Source organism: Corvus moneduloides, chromosome 1 (genome assembly GCF_009650955.1).
Source record: "Corvus moneduloides isolate bCorMon1 chromosome 1, bCorMon1.pri, whole genome shotgun sequence".
NCBI classification, from domain to species: domain Eukaryota; kingdom Metazoa; phylum Chordata; class Aves; order Passeriformes; family Corvidae; genus Corvus; species Corvus moneduloides.
Window position 1 is genome coordinate 100,341,515 of NC_045476.1, and position 20,378 is coordinate 100,361,892.

The following is a 20,378-nucleotide window of genomic DNA, read 5'->3' on the forward strand; positions in this document are numbered from 1 at the left end:
AGATTAGTTTTATTTAGCTACCTCTCATTGATCAAAGAATCCACACGCTCCCCTGAAAAACACAGAAACCCTAATGAAAAACACTATGCTTCCACTTTTTTAAATAAGGGATGCTGAGTTTGGTAAGACATCTGGGTTTGTTCAGCCTTTTGATTACTGATTTTTCTATATTAAGTTATTAAACCTGTCCTTGTTAATTTAATAGCAATCCTGTAGTTATTTTCTTCTAGAGAACAAACATGTCATTTTCAGTGAAGAAATTGAGAGACAAGATAATAAACAGTAAATTTACCCTCTGAAAACCACCCTGACTAAAGAAGGAAGCTCTATTTTTCTCTTCATTTGGCTTTTAAAGAAAGGCTGTGCAATAAGGGTGTAAAAAGACCAGTTCACACATGGCACCACTGATAAAGCACAGGAAAATAAAAAAGCCTCCAAGGATCACCATCTTCTTAGCAAAATCTTCTGTTTGACTACTCAAAAGAAAAGAAAGCATATGAAAGAGCATTTATCATCTGACCTTGTGGCCACAGTTAGCAAAGTTTAAAAGAAACCTTTATATAGAAGTTTATATAAAAGACTTGGGGGTTTTTGCTTGTGGTCCATGTGAGTACTGGCAACATGCCTCTGTAAGAATTCTAGTATGTACTCTGAAGAAAAACCAAACTATTCTCAACTTCCGCTTAATATTGGTGCCAATGTCAATTATTGCAATGTGATCATACTAATATATTACATATGTTTTTCCATTCCACCTACCTTAATCATAACAGTTTTTGCTGTTCCTTGTTCCCCAATTAGCAAAACAGCTTTTCCTTGCCTCATGATAGCGTGCATTAGAAAGTCTGTTTGGACACTGTCTACATTTGGAACTAGAATGGAAGTATATTCTGGGACTGAATCTTTAGGATAAATATATTCAGGGACCTGCATAAGAAAGACATGCAAAAAGTTTGAGAATTCCTACCTACCCACAGAATCACTTTGCATCAGAACACAAAATCAAATGTACTTCATAAAATTTACATCAGCGAAACTTTTCTTCCTGAAAGCCAAGTATCCTTTCATAATCAATCAGCATCTTGCCATGCTTTTCTAAATGGGTGGTAGACTAACAGGATATTTTCATTCCTCCGGTACCTGATAAAAGCTTTTCCTTGCTGGAATTTCTTAAAGAGTAAGGTGATAGAGTAAGTAGACAGAGTTAAGATCACTTCTGTTTCACTTCCAAAGATATTTCAAATGCACGTTTCTATTCTTTGCTGAAGACATTTACAGGAAAAGAAAAATATCATTCAAAAAAAAGAAGCTCTGGAGAATCTGGTAGGGTTAATCTTCCCAACCAAATTATGTAGGGTTTGAAATAAAATGTCTCTTACCAAATACACTTTGTACACCCATTAAGAAAGCTTAGCATGTTGCAGTGTACGAACCTTCTTTGACCAGTGCTCCCACTGGCCACAGGCATTGATACCAAATTCAAACATGGTTTCCTCTCCATTCACAGCTGGAAGCTCTTTCACTGCAGAGTGCTTCCGTAGGAACAGCTCCATTTTCAGCTTGTCATCTGGCTCCAGAAGGGCTCCAGCTGACCACATCACAGCGAAAACAAACAAGCGAGCAATGTGTTCCTCACTGAGCTGCTTCTCGTCTCGGCCAGGCAGCAAACCCTGCAAAGTGGATGCAGTACAGAACTACTGCCCTCCTACAAAAAATCACAGAATCTGAGAGAGAAAAATGGATACCATATCTACCTGTAGGAGGTCAATAGCTTGCTTGATGTACATACATTCTAAAATCGACATTTTTGGTGTCACAGCAGAGAAAACAAAATCCATCAAATCCTGGGAAGAAAAAAACATTATTTAAAGATTTCTTTACCAGTTTCAATGGTATGATTTTTTCTTAGATGAGACTAATTCCTTATTTTCAAATACATTTTAAACTTTCCTTCAAAACAACATTTTTCCCCATTTCTGGGCTTATAAATATTCAGTCTTTGACCATGAATTTTTTCTAACAATAGCATATTAGGAAAATAACTTTGATGTACCAGAGTCAGCAGAGCTACTTGTATGAGCTCCATAGAGTAATTTCCTGAAGAGCAATTTGAAGACTGCTTTTCAGTTACTTCAAGGATCTGCCTGCCATTTGTGCTCTCCGCTGGAGATTTTAATCTACCACTGACATTTTTGTATAGGAAGATAAAAGCACTGATGATACATATATATACAATGCACAAGCTCACCACTATAAATTTCTATCTGTCTGATCTGTTCTGACTGCACCATACTGTACCAGTCCCTCTTGAAGCCAATATTCTCATTTTCCTGTAGAATCCTGGCAAGATCCAAAAATATTTTTTTTAATTTGTTTTAATGGAAGTTGGACTTTCCTCAGGTTTCTTCATAATGATGGCTACTGTGTCTGCCTCTGTCAAGTGTTTTGTGACATCCTGAGCAAAGTTTCAAATTGATGTAAAGTCCTCCCTGAGATTTGCAGTGCAAAGTTTTAAAATATCAATTGCCATCCAATAGTGCAGACTGATGTAAATTATGACCTACTTCTACCTTCGTTCAACAATCTTTAATATAACTCTCTCCCTATGGGTTCCATTTGCCCTCGTAATCTTTGGAAATCAACACTGGCCACTCATTCTGGGAAGTGAAAGTATAAGAGGGATACTATAGGACACAGTAATTTCAGAGGAATTCCATTCATAGATGTCATGTCTTGTCAGGGAGAAAGCTAAGACAGTGGAAACATTCAATCACCCAAAGACATAAACAATTTACTTACATACTTCTAAAAAAATCACTGAGCTGTTTACCCACATGCTCACCAGCCTTGTTTCACTTTTCAGTTTCATTTTTGCCACTGAAGTTCTCCAAGTGCCCTATGCTGATATTTATTGTTACAGAGAATGAATCAATATTTTTACCCATCCACCTGAGTTCCATCCCACTAGAATACCAGGTAACGCACACAACAAAAATATATATTGTGATCAAAAAACTCACTTAGGCCTCTTAATCTGGAGTAGGCTCACGGATAAGTGGTCTAAGAAGACAGTCTGAGTGTGGGCATACACAGAATCATAGAATGGGTAGGGTTGCAAGGAACATTAGAGGTCATCTAATTCCTTCACCCCACCATGGGCAGGGATGCCACCCACTCTATCAGGTTGCTTCTTTTGTAATTCCTTGCTGACAAGCAAAAGTGCTACCACCTCTGCGCACTGTCATTTTGTGGCTTTCCCTCAAAAATGCCTGGTTTGCCCCCAGTGGGACATAGGGGGCTCAGCCGAGTAACTGAGGGGGTTGTGGGTGCCACAGGGGAGTGCCCACAAGCAGTGTGGGAAATTCAAATCTAAGACACTTAGAATCTGGGGCTAAGTCTCACTGAGATTCAGCTTCTTCATCTGTAAAATAGACTAGATGTCTCATAGGGCACTGTAAATTGTTTAATAATTGATTTGACACACACAGAATAAAGATATTTCATGCGTCAAAGTATTTTGTATTATCAAGAGCCCAATTTTCACCAGAACTAGTTTTATGGTACTTATGATTCCAGTGAGGTTTCTGAAGTTTATGAAGGGCTTTTTAATGTTTTCTTTTTCTTTGAGTTTATGAAAAAAAAAATCAGTTCCATATATGCTAGTATTTTATTACTACTACAATTTTTAAAACAATGAAAAAAGGATGCAAGATTAACACAGAAATTTGCATGAATTATTTGGACAGGGGGACTGGAAAAATGAGCTGGGTCATAACAAATATACATAAATTTTAAAGAATTTGGATGAGGAAATTGCTATCCCTTACAAGGAGACTGAAAAACGAAGTCAGAGGCTAAAAGCTCATATGAAAGGAAGACTCCTTTTGCATAGGGTACAGTCACTATAGAACTCAGACTACAGAATACTCCTCAGGACAGGAAGCTCATAATATACTCAAAGGATTTAGACAAGCAAAAGAACAACTCAGTAATAGAAAGTTATTAACACTTGTAATATTAATTTTAACATAAAAATATTAAAGGTAAGAAACCCTTTGGATTATATATTCAGCTCTATGCTCCAGGGGCAATGCCAGCCTTTACACAAATTGGATTAATGTGAGATTTAATGTGGAGGGAGAAAATTAGTCAAATCTGAAACTTAAGTTGCTACTACATTTTTTCATTTAAACAATACATAGATGTGCTGAAACTTATGCTATTCACATAACATCCATCACTGGTTTGAGCTTCACACTTCACAATCTCAATAACACCACTCAGGTAATTATTTTAGTAATTTCAGTTCTTTGAAACTGTCTCAGATAATTACTTCCATCAGCTAAGCAATTCTGTTTCTTACAGGTAGCAGCATCATTCACAGACCAGGAATTGGCAGTAGAGCTTCTAAATATAAGAGAGTAGAGTCTTTTTATAGGGATGGGAGTTTATTTGAAATTACTGTGAAGCAGGAAATGTTGCTGAGAAGAAAGAATTGGGAAAGGAAGGGGGAAATTCCAGCCCCTCAATCACTGTTTAAAAAAAAAAAAAACCTGTGGAAACAGAAAGGACTCTGAAATAATCTTAAATCAAAATAAGGTTGGGTTTGGGACTTGGATTGGTTTTGGTTTGGGACTTTCTGTCTTTTGTACTTTGATTTTGATTTTTTTTTTAATGTATAAAAAATGATGACTTACAGTGCCATTTATAATACACATGAAATGAATGAATATATTCTTTCTGCTGATTCACAACTATTATTCTCTGATGTTTCCTCCTCCATTACTGCTACCTGCTGCACCTTTGTTAACTTTGTTAATTACTTTATCCAACATGAAGACTTTCAGTGACAAATACTATTTTGATTAGCATAAATAATGAGAGTGTTTTGTAGGAAATTGGAATTATTATAGCAGTTGTCTTACATCTATTTTAGTTGAGATTAGATTAATTTCAGAAAGTCTCTGTATGTCTACTTAAGACTGAGTCTCCTTGGTTACTATATTTCCATCTATAGTCTAATCATCGTTTTCTTTGAAAAATCAGATCTTTCTAAGATGTTTATATCCATGCTTTTCTTAATACTAGCATTAAATTCATCAAGGTCTATATCTGGGGTTTGACTACCACTGTTGATGAAACTTATTTGAAAAACTTTCTTATTGAATTTTATCCTTTTTTTTTTAATGTGGGAGAAAATAATAACTATAAAAAGAGCCATGTGAACACAAAAGTAGTGTTACTCTTATCTGTAAAATCACTTTTATTGCCTCTATTATTTGAGAAGCAAAGACAGCACATTAGAAGTGAAAGAAAACTGCCAGCATGACAGCTTTCATTTACATTTTGATAGTTCTAAATGCAGCCTTCAGCACTGAACTAACTTCATATTTCACTGCATTTTCATTTCTTAATCTAATAAAATACATATTTTTCTGGACTTTATTGCTATTGCTTCAGGCTTGGGCATTTTAAATGTTGTTGTTATGTTTTCAGAGCAAGTTGTAGCATAAAATAAAATTGTGGCAAAGAAGGAGTGAATTGACCCACATACATTACTTTGGAAGCATATTTTAAAACTCATTATCAGAATTGTTTCTCTTTCTGCTGCAGTAAATACTATGTCATATCATTATGTTTTGGAGGTAGAACAAAATGAATAGCTTGTTAAACATTGGTTTTAAAGTAAATGTGCACTGAAATGAAAAGTAGAAAGAAGACATTTGTTAACGTTCCGGGCATTCTAAGTATATATCAATCACTGCTTTTATCATGATCTATAAAAAGCTTTCTGAAATGTCACTCAAAGTTCATTAAAAACCATGTTTTTAAAATGCAAGAGCAATGAAAAATATTACAAGAGAAACCACTGTGAAATCCAACACCAATTAAATGAGTAAACAGGCAGGACCAAGCTGATGGAAAACCAAGATATGTTGGAAGTTGCATTTATTTCACAAATATTGAGGAAATCAGAAGATAACAACTCTGAAAGGTTGCAAAGGCATAATTATTTCTTTAAAAACATTCAAAACCAGAAATTAATATTTCAATTTGATTGAAGTATACTACTGAGGTTATGCTTTTATACCCAGTATCAAGTACAACCATCCATAATATTGCTGGAACCTTTCTAATGATTCAGTAAGGTAAGGCCAGACATAGGGGGAAAAACATTCAGGATTCCTGCTTTTGATCTACTGATTGAACACAATTTAGTCAGAAAATGTATCAAAGAGATGACGTTTCAAAAATTTCCATTGGAACAGAAACATGGATAATAAAATCAGAAGAGACAACTATAGTCAGAACTCCAGCATTATAGTCAGAGCTTCAGAGCAGCACAGAGCACAGAACTACTCTGGATTAATTTGAATTATAGAATGTCTTTTAAAAATAGCTAATGCACCAAATGCATTCCTGTTCCACAGAGTAAACCTAGCCTGATTCCTTTCTGAATTTACTTCTTTATATTTAAAACAAAAGAAGAAGTTTACCCACTTCCTTTGTGTATCCTAACAGGAATTAAAATTACAGTATTAAAATTACAAGTAAAGAAAGTATCTGTTTTTGCCAACATGCAATATAAAATAATCACAGGTTTAACAATTCATTGCCAACTATCGTATGGAGGCAAAACCAAAACACCCAGATTATTCATCTGTTATAGTTTCAGTCATTTATAAATGATAGAGATAATTTTCTCTTTTTTTTAATCCTTCATCTTTAGTTTATTACATAAACAAAGAAATGTAAATAATTGAAAGAGCACTTAGGAAGCAGCAATGTTTCATTAAATAAAGAATAAAAAATGCAATTTTTTTCTAAAGTAGTTAATTAAATACCTGAAATGCATCATTAAAGCAATTCCATAGGATGTCAGAGTACGTAACAGGTAGTGTCTGCAGCCAAGCCCTTAAAATAGGCTTCCAGTCTAACACTGAAGAACTCATGAAGACCATCCCATTACGAGAAACTGTGGCAGGGGAAGCATTGTCAATGTTGTGAGGTTCAAAAATAATTTTGCAATTGGGGGACATCGGAATACGATCTCCATTGGCCAAAGTAAGGGTCTTATTATCATCCAGAACAGAGTTCAGATTTTCGATCCATATTGCATCAACTGGTCCATCCAAAACTATCCAGATATGCTCCCCCTAAAAAAAAGGATAGACATACACACTCAACTTTACTTACATTGACCAAAAATACACATTCATGTAATATCAGAAAACGTACTCTTAGATGTAAATAATGCCATAATTTGGTGCTCAGCAAAAAAGCAATCTAAAAATGCAATATTTATAATTTGCTCAGTGATTTTAGTTCTTCCTTTGTCATCTTGTGTCACAACAAAAAGGATATTAAGAAACAGTGACAAAAATTAATTTGTGCTGTACTAACCAGAAAATTGTATCTTTCTTCTACAAAAGTACATCAGCCAACCCAGCATCCATCAAGATGGATGAAAATGTTTCCCACTAAATGCAGTCATAGACACAGGCATAAAGTCAGTCCTTGTGGGATGTTACCCAAGTATTTCATGTAAGGCTTCCCCTTTTCCAAGTCAGAACTGAGTGGCTGTTCAGAAGATGTGAGTGTAATTATGACTCCATGAAACATGATCTGCAAGTTTGATAAGAGAATTGGGAAATGCCTACATCGGTTTCTTACCAAAGCCTTACATTCCTATATAACTAGTGAAATAGAGTGGCAATGAATTAAAACCAGACAGGAGAAAATTGACTTTCCTGTTCTCACATCAAAACATGAACACACTTTGCTTTTGTGTTTAAACTGCTTACAGAAGGAAGCAAACCCCTTAAAATATTTTCTAAATTAATTCTGGAACCTCAAATGCTTGGGAAGCCTAGTGCTGTCTGGGATGTGTATATAATTCTGACTCTTGTGCACATTGAGCTCATCAGACACAAAGTAAAATTAACACTGCATATTCCCATTTGATTTTATAATGGACGACCTTTCAGATAAATGACAGATAATGACACTCATGGAAACACCTTATGGAAACAGTATTAAATGTCTATCATGATGCAACATCCATTACCTTCTTTGCTTTTAAAGTTTTTCTCCATAATGTAGAGAAAATACCATCTGTCCAGTCATTTGTAGCAACATCAAGGGTACCGAACATCTGGGAAGCTGTGATTGCCTTTGGGTTCATTCTCATCTCTTTATGAGGAGCACCACAATCTGTCATTGCTTTCATCAAAATATTAATGCATTTTGTCTTTCCTGCACCAGTTGGACCTAGAGTCATCATACCTTAAAACAATACAAATATGGTTTAAAATGAAATGTCAATGTGTTGTCCTACCATTTAATGGTTCATTGCATCAATGATCCCTGTTTTATTTTTATCAAAAGCCAATACATAAGCATGTTTCTCATTCCACTTAATGTTGACTGAAACAGAATTTGAAACTATTATTAAAAGGCCTCTGTAAATGTCTCTCTAGTATGATACGCAAGCCTATGTGGGTCTGTATCCTCCCTCAGGCAGTTATTTTCTTTTTTCTAACGGGAAAACACAACTGCCTCTTGATATTCTCATGCAATGACATTGACATGAATGGTGGCAAACAAACACAGTAATTTCTAAATTTATCTAATGAGAATGAGAATTGTCCAATGATATACAAAATTGAGTGCATCTTTCCAATGCAAAAGTAACAAAAACATGTACCTGCATCCATCCATGCTGGCATTTTAACACCTCTTTCTTACATAAAACCATTTAAGAGCAACCACACTTAATTTCATCAGTGTATACACATTACCAAAGAAAAATAAATCATGTCTTCAATAATAAATTGAGCCTATGGTTGAACTTTTTTTGTTATGTTTTCTAAATCACCTAATAAATCTGTCCAAAATCAGATGGGACATTCAAATTGAGACTTCCAAAGTCATTTAAGGGACCTAGACAGCTCCTATTAGACCTAAAGGCAACTGGATAACGTAATCCTTAGTTGGCTTTGAAAACGTCTTCAACAAAGGTGTGGAACAAGCACAAACCCAAATTACAAACCTAATCCAGTGCAATGCAGATTGTGTGATATTTTCTCTAAAACTAAAGGAAGCTGGACATTCCCCAAAACAATCTGAGGACTCAGAAAATCACTTACTCGTGCCATATGTTACATATGGGGAAATCTAATACAAGCTCTTCAATGTTAACCAAATGGCTTTTCAGCTGGTTTCAGTGGTATTTCAACCAAAATTGTTATGCCAAACAGATTTCAGGACCCATGCACTGAATCTCTATGTGTGTATGCGTGTGTATGTGTGTAGAAGCACTTCATGTGCACATACTGCCATATTTCAACTAAGTAATAAATTTTACAGATTTTTCCTCATTATTTGAAATCCCATGGTGACCTCTCTGTAAATTCAAGTTCATGAGTAGGACAAATGGAAATCAGGAAAAGATAATCTTTTTCCCTCAATGCAGTAACTTCTGTCATAGAAAGGTCTGAGCATCCAACTGTTCGGACAATTGGAGCTGCATGATCTCCTGTAGGAGTATAGTAGGGATGTGTGGAGAGAAGAGGCATCTAAGAAGAATACCACAGTGGATCATGAAGATTTCTGAGGAACAGTGAAGCTGTTGTGTATCACAAATCAAACAGCTTCTTTTAAAAAGAGACACATTTAATCATAACTGAAATAATCAAAACTTCCATGGTTCCTATATAGAAATAGTTGTTATGGTTTGATATGGAACACTGCATCCAGAGATCTGGACGTAAATTAGTAAGTCTGCACAGCACTAACCAGTTCTTTGGTCTGAATTACAAGTTTGAGGCATTAAGGACTCAGACTGTGGTATGTGAAGGAGTATTTCATTTATTTCATTAGTTTAAGCTGACTATTCTTTTATTATGACATGAAAATAAGAAGGATGGTATCTTCATAAATCTTTGCTGCTTTAGTTACATTTCCTTTATATTTTCCCCTTATTTTACCAAAAAATCATTAGTTAGAGTTTAGGGGTATGGGGGACATTTCAAAGTGGGGGTATTTTTTTTCCACTGAGCTATGAATTGTAAACCTGGATTTACTACTGTCTTTGATACCTTTCCTAGGACAGGATAAACTTTACTCAATGGCCTTTTCTGCACTGTAAAAATGCATTTTCATATAATCAAAGGATGGTTGAAGCTGGAAGGGACCTCTGGAGTCCATCTTGTCTAACTCCCCTGATCCAGCAGGAAGAAAGCTTATTTCTCTTCAGTATAAATGGCAAGAATCGATCACAAAGAAAACACTTCGAATTATATCTCATACATGGTAGAATCTATCAAAGTAAAGGTTTGAGAGATTATTTTGTGTAATCTTCTCAACACCATAATCTCACAGTAACTTTATACTCGAGCTTCATGACTGAATCTGTCTGAGAGCAGCAGTTGTTTTCAGAACACTGAACAAAATTGCTGTTTCTGGATTTTAATGTATCAATTTTAACTTGTTCTATAGAAATTTCAATCACCAAAGGCCACACTCATACTCCCAATAAAAACATAATACAACAAAGCGTTGCACACTAAAAAAAGGTCGTAACAGCTTCCTAAGCAAAATACCCACGTAGGCTCTAAAAATGGCATCTGTTCAAATTTTTAAAACAATTTTCATGAAATTAATCTGCATTCTAATGGCAGATAATATAATATAGTCTCAAATACAATGCAGTCTCAAAGCCTCATCTAGCATGCTAACCATGTCGGACTCGTTGAGTTTCATACAGCTGAATAAGTTTAAGTATCCATGGTGGATGATTAATAAGCCCTGCTTCTTCTGTCTGTTTTTGGATGGCTGACTGTAGTTCAGGATACCCAGATTTATCCAGAGTAATTCCAGGGAACAGGTCATTAATGAGACTCATAAATAAAGGTTCATCTTCATCCACCTGTCAAGGATAAAGTAAGGGGAAATACATTATTTATTCATCAAAATTATTATTATAGTTGTAAACAATCTTCAAGATAAGCTGTTTAAAAGATGGCAGTGAAAATCTTATCTCTTCCAAAGAAAATATTATAATTATCCATCAGTTTTATGAAGTGAATTTCATACAGTGAAATCACAAGTAGTAATTTCTAAATTAAATACTTTAGGCTGATAAAAACTCTAACAACTTAATACAGTTTTCTTCAGTGTATACACACACATTTCTTCATTTGCTACATAAGCCAGCAAGATTTATTCCAATCATACTTTGCCTTAGAACTTTTATGATTTTTTCCTTCTGTAAATCACTGAAGCATGGCTATAGGTTTGAACACATATACCAATGCATTGAATAGATTAATATTAGAAACAGAATAATTGGTTCCATCACCAAACTGGCTCCCAAGGTAAATACACAGAGTCTAGACATGCTATAACCTTTTAATTACAGCAATAGAAAGAAAGATGAATACTTTAAATAGTATTATCTAAAGACATTAGACTATACAAGTAGGTGTTAGCTGCTTCCAATTACCTCACTTAATGCAATTCTTATGATGTTCTGAAAAGGCAACAGAGTCCCAAGAAATGTATAAATTGAAATTCTGGATTAAGAAGGATCTTTGATGACATTATTAAAAGTTAATACAATGTATTCTTTCTTTCTCTCCTTAGGGTAAAAAGAATTAAAAACAAGAGCCAATTAGAGGACCAGGTAGATCCCCTAGGATCTCATGGTATTTCCAAAGACTATTTCAGCTAAAGCTTATGATGTGTTTTCCTCTCCTTAAAAGACAAATTGCGCTCACACAGTAACTGTATTCTGATTCTCAACTCACTTATAAATCATACTAAAAACTGCAAAATAATGTATCCAACTGCTGACGAAAAATAGCTTTTCAAAGTGCACAATAAAGATCCTTAAAAATGCAAACAAAATACTCTGTTGGGTAAAGTCACCAGTGTTACAGTACCAGTTTGGAGAGGTTCATGTCCCGCAGAACTCTCATCACAACAGTTTTCTCTGGCTCTTGGGGATTAGATCTTTTCACTGCTCCAAGTGTTCTTAAAACAGACAGGATATTTCTAAGCCCAAAGTCATAGTGAACCTTGAAATAAAGCATAAACAAAATTGGAACTATAAAGATCAAACTGATCAAAACAAAATTCAAGAGAGGGCTGAAAATTAAATTCACTAAATAAATAAATGTTATTGAACTTCTAAATATGATTAAATTCACAGCTCTTTGTCTTTTCAAATAGATTTCCAGTTTTGTCGTTATCAAATCCTGAAGATATTTTCTAGTGTTGTATGTCCATACCAGAAAGTGTACTTTCTGGTGGTACAAAGCCCACCCCTATTTCCCAGGCTGACAAATAAATATAATGACCCTATAAATCCCAGAATTTTCAGTAAGAAATAACTTATTGATTAGGTTTGCAGATCATACCAAACTGGTGAACTAGATCACATCTAAAGTTCAAAATTACCAAGAGAAATTCAACACATTATCTATGTGTGATGCAATTAACTAAAGGCAAGTGCAAAATACTACAGATGGTAACAACCAACTGCACAAATACAGAGTAACAACTCTCCTTCACTGAGTTGAGAAACAAATCAGGTGCAGAAAGCTTTGTGGAAAAATATCTGACATTGCATTGAGGTCACAATCTGCCCAATGACTTATCTGCAATTTTAGTGGGCAATAAAAATACAAGTATCCTTTTTAGGACAATTGAAAATATATTTCCATTGTAGCTGGCATTTCTATACTGTGCCCAAAGGCTGGATTCCACATTTGAAGATGAATCCTATGGAAGAGAAATTTGAAAAGAAAAAAATGTTATCAGTTGACTAGAAAACATGCTATATCTGGAAAAAGTAATACAAAATCTACTGTAGAAGTAGGAAGAGCAAATATGCAGGATGAGTGATGGTAAAAGTCTTCCACGTGCAAAAGAGACCTGCAAAGAGGAAGACAGGAGGAAAAGGAAGGGAAAGAAGTAATGCGCTTAACTACAGCAAGGGGGATTCGAGCGAACTTTTGGAGAAAATATTGTGACCAGAACAAAAATGAAACTTTGGATCAGGTTGCCTGGGAAACTGCAACCTATCCATCAATAGAAAATGGTAAGAACAGTGACAAACATTTATAGCAAATTATTTAATTAAGAATTATTTTTCCTCCAGAAAGGTGACTGGATGATTCCTCAAGGCTCTGCCCTGCCTCATTTTCTATTATTTAATCAGGTGCCAGGTTGTTACCAGTTGAAAAAGTTAGGTATGAATATGCAGCCGCATACTGCCAGGAAATCTTATTTGTAGATGTAACAATAACACAAAAAGATTAACAACTTCATGTGACATTGATGAAGTCAGATGTCACCTGCCTTCATCATTATTTGGTAAATGGCATGTCCTAGTGAGATGCCCAGAATCATGACAAGGACTGATACATTTCTTTTTCTCCATGCTAGATGACTATCATTGACATACTGGAATGAGTCCAGCAAATGATGACTACATGAAAGGAAAAGAGGCAATGGTCAAAATTTTCAAAGGGGGAAATTGGAACAGTTTGTGTAATGAAGAATTCTTCACAATGAGAGTGGCCTAACACAGAAGAAGTACCCAGAGAGGATGAATATCTCCATCCTCAGAGATATTCAAAACTCAGAAAGTGCCTTAGCAACCTGCACTAATGTGCTAAGCAGGAAGTTGGACAAGGTGACCTCTGGAGGTCCCTTCCAACTTACACCAGCTGATGATTCTATAGAAGCGATGACTTTGTTAAATTTGAAGAAATACTTTCATACCTACTAGAAAATATAAAATAAACTTAAATGACTTTTAAAGACAGAATTTCTGGTGCATTCCAATTGACATGCATGATGGGTGGTTCAAGGTGACAATCACGTATTTACCTTAATCTGTTTTCTAGTTTTACAATGGTTTTGCCTTTCAGGAATGGCACAGAACAGCGCGTGTTTACTGACAAATGTGGATTACGAGTTATTTCTTTGCTACATCTTTTAACAGCAATCTTTAAAGATTGTGCTTGAGCAAAATGGACTGCAGTGGTATAGCTGGTGCTCTCGTAAGGAAGAATAAAAAATCTGAAAAAAAAAAAAAGGTCTCAGTACTAGAAGCATAGTTTGTTCCATGGGGAAAAGAAAAAAGGAATATCAGTGGTTTTTTCCATATGAAAGCACCTTAAAGAGATGATTCCCAGAAGGGGCTTATCACCTCACTTGCTTTCAAGCTTTTTTAGGTTTTTCTTTTCAGTTTCTGTTTTTTCCTAAGCTGTGTGAGGCTTTGTGGAAGGAGGTACTGGGGAAGAAGTCCTGTAACAAAGCCAAATAATTCAGCTTTGGGGCCTCTGTCAGAATAACTCCTGCACAGGCTTGTGGACACCTCGAGCTTCCCACATTTGCTAAGGACTATTCTTTTACTTTACTGTTTATTGTTTTTCTTTACCGAAGGAGATGACAGTCACTCTGGGTGCCTTTGGCTACTTGTGAGTCAGAGTTCCTCTTTCTACAGAGTCTGCATTTGTGTGTATAAAATGTCTGGAGGTCTTCATGTATTTCTTCTGGCACATTCCTTTTATATCTTCTGCGGCATAAGTTCAGCTGGTGAATGCTTGCTTGTTTATTATTTTCTTCTGTTGATATATTGCATCTGCTGAAAACAGGCAGTGTTCTGCCATTTCCTATTGCACTGGCTCTTTATGTGATCCTGATCTTTCCAGTCAACTGCCTGGAAAACCCAGCATTACTTAACTTGGAATTCCAAATTTACCATCAAAAAATTAAATAAATAAGTTCCACTAGGAAAGAAAGATTAATATGAATTATAGAGTCACAGAATGGTTTGAGTTAGAAGTGACCTTAAAGATCATCTAGTTCCAACCCCCTGCCATGGGCAGGGAAATGTTCCATTAGACTAGGTTACTTAGAGCCCCATCCAGCCTGGCCTTGAACATTTCCAGAGATGGGGAGTCCAGAACCTCACCGAGCAACCTGTTCCAGTGTCTCACTACCATTACAGTCAAGAATTTCTTCCTAATGTCTAATCAAATATGCCTCGAAGACTGTCTGTACTTTATAATTTTTGTTTTCTGGCTACACAGAAGCAATTTATGTCCCACAGTACTCTTAGAAATATGTTCAGTTCATGAGACTCCTGTATCTAATCTGATTAACTCATTAGATCTCTCTCTATATAATTACATATTACACTGGGTGTATTCCCCAACCTACAACAAACTTCACAAGGAACTTTAGCAAGTGTTTCAAATTATTTCATTACTACTACAATAACAACACACATTCAAGTGAGGAAGTGGTGGACCCAACAGAGAAGCAGAAGATCCAGTCTGTGGTGGACAAGAGAGAGGTCAAGAATTGTGGAACAGTGTGGAAAGTGACCCTTCTCGAGTGTATGTGTGCAGATAAGGAAGGGTGAAGAGAACAGCATTGTGGCAGAAGCAGAAGCAGCTGCTAATTTGAAGTGCCTGTTTGCTAAGGCATGCAGCATGACAACAAAACAGGGAAATATTACAGCTCTGTGTGCAGGTACAGCTTTACAGGGTTACAGTCAAACTAGGAAATGTGGGGGGATAGGCACAATGGATGGATACAGCTTCTTTAGGAAGGACAAGCCAGGATGGAGGGATAGGGAATTGCCCCTAAAAGTCAAAGAGTAGGAATGCTTTCCCTTAGGACGGCTAATGAGCCCAGCTGAGAGAATTTGTGTTAGAATTAGAGGGCTCAACAACATTGTGGCAGATGTCTGCTGCAAACATCCTGATAAGGAAGAAGCTGATGAATCTTTCTTTCAACAACTGGAATTAGCCTCATCTTTGCAAGCCCTGATCCTCAGCAGGAGCTTGACACACCCCAATATCTGCTAGAAGGGCAACACAGCCTGGCAGAGCCATTCCAGGAGATTTCAACACTGTCTCCAATAACATCCTCACAGACCAAATAGTGACTAGACAAGGTGGTCAGACACTTCAACAGCTTGACCAAAGAGGCTGTGCAGCGTTTATCCTTGGAGATAGTCAAAGCTCATCTAGACAAGGTGCTGAGCCTCTCTAGCTGATGTCACTTTGAGAAGATGTATAGAACCCGTCAGTTTTTCTCTGATTTTATAACAGTATATAATGGATTTATACAAGAGCAGGACTGTCCAAAGGGCTGCTCACAGGCACAGGCAGGACAAACTAGCATACTACCATGGGCTTGCAGAAAGCTGTGCTTCCTAGTTCATGATACCGAGTATAGTGATCCATTATATGATACATGATATAAATGGTTAGAAGAAAGATCACCATAGCAGGCTTCTCTGATGAATACTGTAGAAATGTTAGGTGGTTCTGAAGAAATATTATAAATACTCATGGAAGACTATTCCCCACTGACATCATGCCTTACATAGAAAGAACTACGGAATTTAAGTTATAAGAAAGATATAAGCGTAAGATGCAGATATAAAATTGTGATGTAGCTGAGTGTGTAAGGGCTGTGCCCATGTGCACACCCAGAGCACTTGGTCATTAATTTTCATAAATATGAAGGAACTTCCTTGCTAGCATCAGCATATATGAGGCAAAGGACTGATCTGAGACAAGGTGATTGAGCTACCTGCCTTGACAACAAAGCATTTGACTAATTGGCACAGGAGTTTTCTGGGTGGGAATTTCAGGCAGTTTCACAGAGTCCTCTGGGCAGTTCCTATGATTCCCTAGGCCAACTGATAAGGCTTGCTTATATGCTCAGTATGTTGATTAACATGATAAATGGAGAATCTTGCTATCTCAGAGGCTGCAGGGCAATATCTGCTGAAGAAATGACCAAACTACAGAGAGAAATTCTGCACTCATTGTGTAGATGCAGTAATCATTGTGCATAAAACATTGTACACCCTTAAGATAGTTAAAATAAGTTTTGTACACAGTTAGGTTTTGTTTGGGTGTGTGCATTAAATTTTTAAGTACATTGTCCAAGGGTGAACCAGTTCCAGAATCTGTGACAACACAAAACAAGCAAAGCACTTTTGCAGAGGTAGAAGGTCAAATTCCTGATGCCTGCTTACATGCCTTTTTCACACTAAAGGAAAGAAACATCTCCTGGACAAAAAATGACCACACAAACCGAGGCAATAAGAAAACTTCATCTTACAAACGCCAGGCACTAATATATATATGGTATAGAACTGAAATTATTTAATAGAGACTATCGTCAGTTAGCCCAGGTTCATCACTATTCAACCCAAGCAGGCATTTGAGCTACAATTTATCCACTGTTCCAACAATTTCTCATTGAGACCCTCTAGTGGACAGCCAGTACAGGGCATTCAAAAGGCAAGAACCACTTTTGTTTCCACTTAAATACCCTATCCTAAAGGGAATAGCAGTTTTCTGTTTCTAGGACCACTCAGCAAAACAGAGCCTTGTAGGCACTCTGTAGTTAGTTACAATTCTTACACTGCCTCTGAAATAGATCTGGCCTTCATAAGTGAAGACATTGAAAAATGTGTCCTCTGCAAGTTCAGCACAGCAATATACACCATTCCTCATAACTCCTCCGGTAACTGCACTCTGTCTACAAATTGCAAATCAAACTCCCTATATTACTCAATTTACTGTGAAAAGTAAAAACAACATGATCATTTCAGATTCTGTTTCTGGAACTTGAAACTGAAAACCCTAAAAATGTATAGGCTCATGAGTGTGAAAATAATTACATATTCTATGAAAGTATATTATCTCCATATCCATCTAGTGACAGCTTATAGTTGGACAAATATTTATTTTACCTGTTTAGATAACTGCTCTTCACAGAGTTTGTAGAGTGTATAGAATTTTTGACTAAGGACTTGGTTGTCTCGGAAACCAGCACTTGCCAGCTTGACTCGCATAATAATGCTACGGTCAGGCACCATCATGGCAACCGTGCGAAACAGAATCTTCAGATTTTCAGGAAGTTCCTGTCGTCCCGCATAGCCGGGGTTCTGAAAATGCAATTTATAAACCCAAACAATATATAATAATGGCACAATAGAAAGTTTTATCTTTCCTGATTATCATTTGGCAAACACATGCCAAATGATGAGCACATGCGATATTACAAAGGATAACTTGAACATGTCACAATTACCCATCAGTACACAGTTGCCTCAATACTGCAGTTCATGAACTATGGGGTATCACATATTGTTTGGAGATGTCCAAGACCCACAGATATGGACTGACAGCCACTTACAGATCTTGCTGGAGCTCTTTTAGATGGTTACTTCCTCAGAATCTTGACAGCGTTCCAGTGCAGGAGGTTACTGTCCCCTGTGAGCATTCCCAACCATTTCAGTGCAAAGTCAGTCAAGCAGTGCAAGCCATTACTGAGTATAATTTAAAGTAATGGATCTGACCTTTCACTGAAGATGTCTAAGTCATTCATATGAGTACTGCATGACTCAGTTGTGACAACTAGCTGTGCAGCGGTAACTTCTTAATCTCTTTCAGCTCTTTCCAAACTGTCTTCCCCCTGGCCTTTTTATGGCACTTATTTGCCCTCTTTCTCAAATTACAGTGATAACATTAACACTTTTTCAAAGGTAGGACACCCTAAAACAAAGGTTTCCATTTTGAGTTAAGGGTATATAGGTAGCTAAGGAGGGAGAGATACAAAGATGCTTTTAAGGTATTCTTACACTTTCCAGCTTGGTTTGCCTCCTGCACTGCTAGAAGCAGTCCACAGACACCAAGGAAAAATCTTCAGGAGGCCAGTGAACCAGAGTGAAGGTGGTTTCCTTCATGCTGTCTTCTAGGACTGTGGTCAAAAGTATTTCACAGGTGGTAAAATACTGACCAGACCAACTACAGTAGTCCTTGCAGTGGTCAATTACTTCTGGTTTATTTTGATAGACTTTGACTAAAAATATAAGGGGGTTAAACTTAATCTCAATCTGCCAAATATTAACTAAAAAAGTCCTTAAAATATGTAGTTAATGGTAAATCCATACCTCAAGTCCTAAGAGCCAGTTAAAAAATATGAACAAGAGAAAATAATATCATAATGATTTTACCAAATTATTGTTCAAGTTTCATTAACTATTTTCTAACAGACAGTTCCAATATTTCAACAGGAAAATTTCAACAGGAAATGAAACAGGAAAGATTTTTCACAATGATGCAATTTACATGTATTTACAGACATACCATAGTCAGAAATATACCAAATTCTCTGTCCATGTCAACGACGTCACCATCAGTGAAAGTGAACTGAGGTTTCTTTTTTTTCTTACACTGAAGTACAATATGTATCTGCTGAGCAGCCACTGATAAAACTGGAAGTTCAATGCGGTTAAATTCATCAAAGCAACCCCATGCACCTGACTGAGCTAAACCTAAGAAAAGCAAAAAGGGAAATATTCTGTTAAAATATCAGATCAAACAAGAGTAATTTATATACAAAATAGAGTATGGTCTATGCAACTTAGTGTAACATGAGAAGAACAAACATGAACACGGAGTAAAAAGGAAAGTAAAAACTGAAAATAAAGTGGGCTGTGCGTTAATGACACGCAGAAAAAGTATCACCCCTTGAATGAAAGATACATAAACTTCTTCACAAAGAATCCTAGACTTCTATAGCAACCATTAGGGAGAAAGTGTTCAATAATACTGTATACAGTACCATATAATAGCATAAATGTGCATATAGCATGGAAACTCATCTATGCAGGGGGTGAAGTTGTCAAAGATGAGCTTGAGAAACACCTACCTAAATGAAAAGCACAAAACCAAACAGAGACCACTACATTTCTGACAGAAGCATTGTAGCATTTTATAACAATTATTTCATAGGCAAAAAATTACTGGAGATTAACATCCTACCGTTCAAGAGCGAGGAAAGAATCTGATGTCACACTTAGAATTGTTATTTGGAACAGGCCATGGAGTTTTAGACAGACAGTAGTACCCACAAACATCATGAAATTAATGGCTTTTGGGAGAGTCAAGTACTCCTGTGTCATGCTAACAGGATTGAAATAGGAGGGTCCACAGTGGCAGCATTCCAGAGCAGTACTGGGAAAGCTATGTAACCCCCTGCTGTTCCACACCCATTTCACAAGAGACAAAGGCTAGTAAGTCTATGCGGGAGCTTCATGGATGCCCTCTCTCCCTTCCCAAAGACCACACTGGACTCCTATTTCCTATTGCCTGGGTCCGTACCTACAAATGTTCAGAAGTGTTTAATTCACTCCACTGGACTGGTGCAGCTCAGCTTGGCTTAAGCAGTTTGAAGGCAGTGCTAAATGCATAAATAAAGCACATGTCCAAGAAAAGGCATTTGTGTGTTTGCAGTGCTAAATAACCATGCCCAAAGCTCCCCTGAAT

General features: G+C 36.6%; 1 protein-coding gene across 1 annotated transcript in view; it reads right to left on the bottom strand.

Annotated features, from left to right (window-relative positions):
- The window catches only part of LOC116448873 (dynein heavy chain 5, axonemal-like), a 151,934-nt gene that overhangs the window by 81,634 nt on the left and 49,922 nt on the right, over positions 1-20,378 (bottom strand). Inside the window, exons 39-47 of the mRNA XM_032119892.1 lie at positions 19,197-19,384; positions 17,798-17,992; positions 11,946-12,080; positions 10,741-10,930; positions 8,069-8,286; positions 6,846-7,157; positions 1,755-1,844; positions 1,434-1,670; positions 760-927 (exon numbers count right to left, since the gene is read on the bottom strand). Of these exons, the coding sequence (XP_031975783.1) occupies positions 760-927; positions 1,434-1,670; positions 1,755-1,844; positions 6,846-7,157; positions 8,069-8,286; positions 10,741-10,930; positions 11,946-12,080; positions 17,798-17,992; positions 19,197-19,384 (1,733 nt within the window). The remainder of the gene's footprint in view (positions 1-759; positions 928-1,433; positions 1,671-1,754; positions 1,845-6,845; positions 7,158-8,068; positions 8,287-10,740; positions 10,931-11,945; positions 12,081-17,797; positions 17,993-19,196; positions 19,385-20,378) is intronic.